The sequence below is a fragment of the Trachemys scripta genome, chromosome 3, assembly GCF_013100865.1.
Source record: "Trachemys scripta elegans isolate TJP31775 chromosome 3, CAS_Tse_1.0, whole genome shotgun sequence".
In the NCBI taxonomy this organism is placed as follows: domain Eukaryota; kingdom Metazoa; phylum Chordata; order Testudines; family Emydidae; genus Trachemys; species Trachemys scripta.
In genome coordinates, this window is record NC_048300.1 from 86,864,657 (window position 1) to 86,870,656 (window position 6,000).

The window sequence follows — 6,000 nt, forward strand, 5'->3', positions numbered from 1 at the left end:
CATAGGACCTAATCACATCAGCCATGCCATTAGGGGCTCGTTCACCTGCACATCTACCAACATGATATATGCCATCATGTGCCAGCAATGCCCCTCTGCCATATACATTGGCCAAACCGGACAGTTTCTACGCAAAAGAATAAATGGACACAAATCTGACATCAGGAATCATAACATTCAAAAACCAGTGGAGAACACTTCAACCTCTCTCACAACTCAGTGACAGACTTGAAGGTGGCAATTTTGCAACAAAAAATGTTCAAAAACAGACTCCAATGAGAGACTGCTGAACTTGAATTAATATGCAAATTAGATACAATTAACTTAGGTTTGAACAGAGACTGGGAATGGTTGGGTCATTACACTAATTGAATCTATTTCCCCAAGTTAAAATATCCTCACACCTTCTGTGGGTCATCTTGATTATCACTTCAAAGGTTGTTGTTTTTTTGTTTTGTTTTTTTCTCTCTCCTGCTGATGATAGCTCATCTCAATTGATTGGCCTCTTACAGTTGGTATGGCTACTCCCACCTTTTCATGTTCTCTGTATGTATAAATATCTTCTTGCTGTATGTTCCATTCTATGCATCTGATGAAGTGGGCTATAGCCCACAAAAGCTTATGGTCAAATAAATTTGTTAGTCTCTAAGGTACCACCAGTACTCCTGTTCTTTTTGCGGATACAGACTAACACGGCTGCTACTCTGAAATCTACCCTAGGGTGTAATTTAATTAATCCAGCTACAATGGAATAGGCATCAGGCACTTCAGGTGCTGCTCATGTGCCAGCTCTGGATTTCCCATCAAACCAAACAATTACTTTTACTTAGTGGTTACTGTAACTGAAGCTGCCTGTGGAACTATTTTGAAACAGTTTAACAAATTAACTAGACATAAAATAATAGAAACTGACACCATATTCAAGTGTTTCCCAAGGAGAGATCCAGACCCTTTTGCACCACCATAGCAGTGTGAAGGGATCAGAACAAAGATGAGAAACCCACCCTGCATATTTAATTAATTTAATAATTCCTCACAAATCAATCCCTCCAGTCCTCTGATCATATTTATCTCTCTGGTTATAAGGTGCTCAGAACTGAATGCAGCATTTCAGGTGTGATTGCATAAGAACCGGATAGAGTGGAATTGTTACACCCCTGTTCTGTGGGGAGACATCTTTGCATAGCAGCCCGTGTTTGCTTGTCTTTGGGCTACTGAATCACATTGCAAACTTGTGCTTAATTTGTTGTCTAATATAACCCCTGCAAATTTCTTTCAGCATTGCTGCTTTTCAAGTCTCTCCCTCCCACGAACATCTGCTTTTCGGATTACTATGCTAAATCATCCTTTTGATTTAGTCTCCCTGTCATGTTCTCGGTAAACTTAATCAGATATGAAATAACACATATTTAAACAAAATACAAAAAGAACCGTTCATCTATATAAAAATAGAGGGTTTAGAAAGAGCAGGCACATTAGAAAAGGGGTAGCTGTTTCAATGGTCAATTAGATAGGACACTACTATGTCTAACTTGATTTCTCATCTAAATTTTATGGAAGTCCTAACTTAGGGTTAACTTGGTCTTCCCTTTCTAAGTGTGTTATATTTAACATGTTTACATTGTGAATTGCCTGCTATGTCACTGCTTGGTAAATGAGTAAAGCTGATAATTAGGTATGTTGGAGCCAGATCCAAGCTACAGGGACTGGAGTCTTGGGCCCTGATCCACAGCCCAGTGAAGTCAATGGGAGTCTTTCTACTGTTCCCAGAACTCTTTGGATCAGGCCTTTGAAGTCTGAAAAGAGTCCTGTGAATGCTGCTACTTGGTATATACCATACTATCTATCTATATATACATCCATACACACACACTATCTATCTATATATATATACACATACCATATGGTCACCTGGGAAAGAAGGAGATGCTCTCTAGCCTATTACTATTCTTATGTCCTTGTCTTTAGGCATTGTACAAGGGCCTGTTATTTTACAGAAGAATATTCAGAGGCTTAGGGGGTAGATTTTCAAAGGCATAAAGAACAATTAGGTGCCCAACTTCCAGTCATGTCCAATGGGAGTTGGATGCCTAACAGCCTTCATGCCTTTGAAAATCTCCTCATTAGTCAGTAAGAGCACTCTTGTCCAGTGGCCTTCCCTCCCCGCCACCTTATCTGGGCCATCCAACCTCCTTCTTCTTATTATTTTTGGTAGAGGATTTGGCAGGCAATGGTGGTGAAAATCAAAACCACGCTTCTTATTTGACTGGTTTTCAGGAGCTTGTTCACGTGCACCTGGAGCATTTCCGTAAGGTTCCCATTCACCATTCCCTTGGTCACCTTTTCCCTGTAGCCCTGCTTTTCACTTACATGCGTGCTGCTGAACACACAGGTGAATGTGGTACAGCCTGGAGATGTTTGCCAATGGAACTTTGAACTTCAGCTCTCACTACTTGCTTTGACGACCCACACTTTCATTTTCTCTGTGCATTAGCTAGTGAGCAGAGAGGGATTTTTTCTTGCTGCTGATGCAAAATCATAGTGGTTGCATCAGATACAGAATAATCTTTTACCTACTGCTGCTGTAAATGGACTGGGAGTGAACCTTTTCATTGCTGTTTTGCTCACCCACTTTCAGCAGTCATCAGGGTCAACAGCTGAAAAAACATGGACAAAAAAGTAATCTCCCCCCCCACACACACACACACCCATCACACACACCTCTAATTTTCATTTTAAAAATAGTGTCAGTTAAATGATACCGTTCATGAAAGATTCTGGACTGAAAGCCCTGGAGGCTGAATTTCTCTGTACATCTCCCGGACAAGTATGACATAGGCAGCAGTGCAAGTTTCCCCTGCCAGTGAGGTTCAGTCCTCACCTGGAATAGCCACTCCTATGAATCTGAACTTATTTAATTTTACTTGCCCATTCAATCCATTGCTGAGACAGCAAACAAACCTACTCAGTGAAGACTGTGATTAATGTTTTTTGAGGTCTGGATTCTTATCTGCCAGGGAGTAAGTTATGACACCGACACATTTCAGACAGCTCGCACTCATCAGCTTATCCTGATTTTCAGTTATTTCTAACCTGAACCAGCTTTGATTCTATGACCTGAAGGTGGATGCTCTGTATCCATTTACCAATCTCCAGCCACTCATTTGCTCTTATTTAACATTTATTCAGGGCATACAATGTTCTAGGCACTTTACGGAATGTGTATAAGGAAAGTTTCCTGCCCTGAAGATGTCATAACCTAAGAAGAGACAAAGTAGAACAACTGATGACAGGATGGGCTGAGGGAAGGTGGATGAGACTATAAACTCTTTGTTTAGGGACTGTCTCTTTGTACAGCACCTAGCACAAGGGGGTCCTGATCCAGGACTGGGGCACCGTGGCACAATAGTAATATAATGTGAGAACCTGCAGGGATGGAACTGTGGGGGCTTAGGGCTGCTGATGTCTCCACATTGCCACAGGAGGCTTAGGCTGGACTCCCATGGGAAGACCCTGTGAGACTGGACTTGGCAGGAAGTACCAACCACCAGGACTGGAGGGACAGCTTCAGAAAGCCCCCCGATTGGCTTATACAGTATATAAACCAGGAAGCCATGAAAGGGAGCTGTCTGAGCAACAACATAGCCTGCCTGCCTGTCTCTGCTCCAGACCCTGCTTGTGAGAGACCCTAGACTCCAGTTTCTGATCCTGCCTGCCTCCTAATTCTCGGTTTTCCCTCTGACCTGTCACGGGCTCTGACCTCACAGTACCTGAGTTAGTTTGCTTTCTGACACCTGACTCTCGCTTTTGTCCTCTAGCCTATCTGGGACTCTGACCTCCCGGTATCTGACTTGGCCTGCCTCCTGACACTTGACTCTTGGTTTGCCCTCTGGTCTATCCTGGATCTGACCTCCTGGTACCCGACCTCCCCTGACTCCTGCTCCAACCACTAGATCTGACTGCCTGGGTCCTGGTCATCACATACAAATAAATAATAATGGGAAGATTGTAGGACCATGGGCACAGCAGTCAAATCATGTGGTGGTTTTGATACAGTATACAACACTTCATGAAGATTACATACCTAATTTATTTAAATGTATTTTAGTTATGGTGTTTCAAAGCACTACAGTTATCACAGTTATTTACATACACATACATCTTTAGTGCTGAGTCTATGGATTAGAGTCACATTGTACTGCACCGACTACATGTCTATAATCAAGATCTCCTAGCACAACTTATTGGTTGTCCTTTTGCAGCCCAATAAAGAATAACTGTATTTGCCAACACTTACCACAAAAGGAGTAACGGAGCAACTGCAGTTTTCCATTCTACTGGAAATAACTGGCATTTCAGATACCAGAGTGTGGTAACTGTTGGCAAAATATGAATTTTTAATGACAACCAATGTAATTCTATTTTCTTATCGAGGCTTAGGACACACAGAAGTGGTTTGATACTAATTATTTATTACTAGTAAGTCTACATGCTTACTCAAATAAATTATATAATGTCTATATAACTGGTCAGATCATGAGCTGGTATAAATCAGCAGCAGTCAATTGAACAACATTAATTTATACCAGCCAAGGACCTGCCCTTAAATGACCACTCTAATGCCTCAGTTGCAATGACATTACTCTTTGTTTATTTTAGTCCAGCATTACAGCAGCAAGAAAGCAGCATCCCCATTTGAGTTCATCTGCTCCAGAGAGTCAATACTCACCCTGGTATTGCTGCTTGAGAATACTCAATATCCTGATTCATTTGTAAATTTCAGAGAAACTTTAATGGGACAAGAATAAAGTTTTCATCAAAAACATCTATACTCCATATGTATTTCTATAGCAATCAATTTTTATTTTACAATCCTGCTCTGACAATGAATACACTGATTGGAAAATTTTGATTTCCCTTACCTCACTGACGATCGTTGAGTGGGGTTGTTTATATACCCAGCCATCCTGGCATGAAGTAAGCGGCACGTTGCCTAAGCTGCTGTTAGTAAAGCGGGACAGTGGGTTGGCACAGCTCACAGAGGTGTTATTCCACTCTATGTCAAACCTCTCACACTGGCCACCGGAAAACCTGTTCACCAGGTTCAGAGCTGGCACAGTATAGTTTTGTTCCTCTTCAAGGGTCCATCCACATCTCTCACTTAATTCAGCTGCACCAGGGATCCTGCACCAATAGTACTCTGGTGTTTGCCCAAGAAATACCACTCCAACAAATAGAAAAGAAAAAGTTATGCCTGTCTGGCAAAGGAGGAAAAAGACCCTCTTTTGGAACCTTCCAAATTCCCCAGCTTCTTTTAAAACCTCATCAAAAGACGGCATTGTGTGCAGTAGGTTTTCAATTCGGAGGGATCAAAGAGATGGCAGAGTCAACAGCTTTCAAACTTTGTAACTAGTGCTGGTGCTTCCTGTAGCCGTAGCTGTATGGACTGTCTCTCTCCCTCTCCCCACACACACACACACACACACACACGCACAATCACAGTAGCATAAGCAGCTTTGGAACAGAGCAAAGTTCCACCAACCCACCCAAAGTGTTACAGTATGTCAAGAGGCATGAGGCTTACACACAGCAGTTTAGGAGAGCAATATAAAGTGGGTAAACATATGGTAAGAGAGAAGGGGCGTGTGTTTCCTATCTATCCAGAATGTTAAACAGATTATGTAATAAAAACAATTAACTCTTTAGGGACTGGCGTGCAGTAAATACCAGCTCTGCAGGCAATGGTGTACTGCTGTTGTCCTTACAAAGGGGTCCCAGAAAAATGCAGAGTGTTAAATAAAAACATAACCGAGAGGAAGCTGCTGCAAAAGTAGCAATGAGCGATGTTGTCAGCATTCTGGGTGGCAGTGACAGAAATGTTCATAAAAAGCTATGAAGTCTCCCCTTCAGCCGCAGGAGTTATTTCTGCAGCGATGTTCTAGTACTCGTCCAAAGTGCTACTGAACCATCTGTGCAGCTTTTATTGGAACTGCTTCTTCC

General features: G+C 42.1%; 1 protein-coding gene across 2 annotated transcripts in view; it reads right to left on the minus strand.

The window, feature by feature from the left end:
- Window positions 1-5,607, minus strand: part of SLC22A3 (solute carrier family 22 member 3) — a 45,488-nt gene extending 39,881 nt beyond the window's left edge. The window contains exon 1 of one of the 2 annotated variants that reach the window (XM_034765281.1): window positions 4,923-5,604. In XM_034765281.1, coding sequence (XP_034621172.1) covers window positions 4,923-5,339 — 417 coding nt within the window. In that variant the 5' untranslated portion in view covers window positions 5,340-5,604. Of the gene's footprint in view, window positions 1-4,922 lie in introns of both variants that reach the window. The other variant, XM_034765280.1, reaches the window with a different exon arrangement.
- Between the last annotated feature and the right edge of the window lie 393 nt (window positions 5,608-6,000).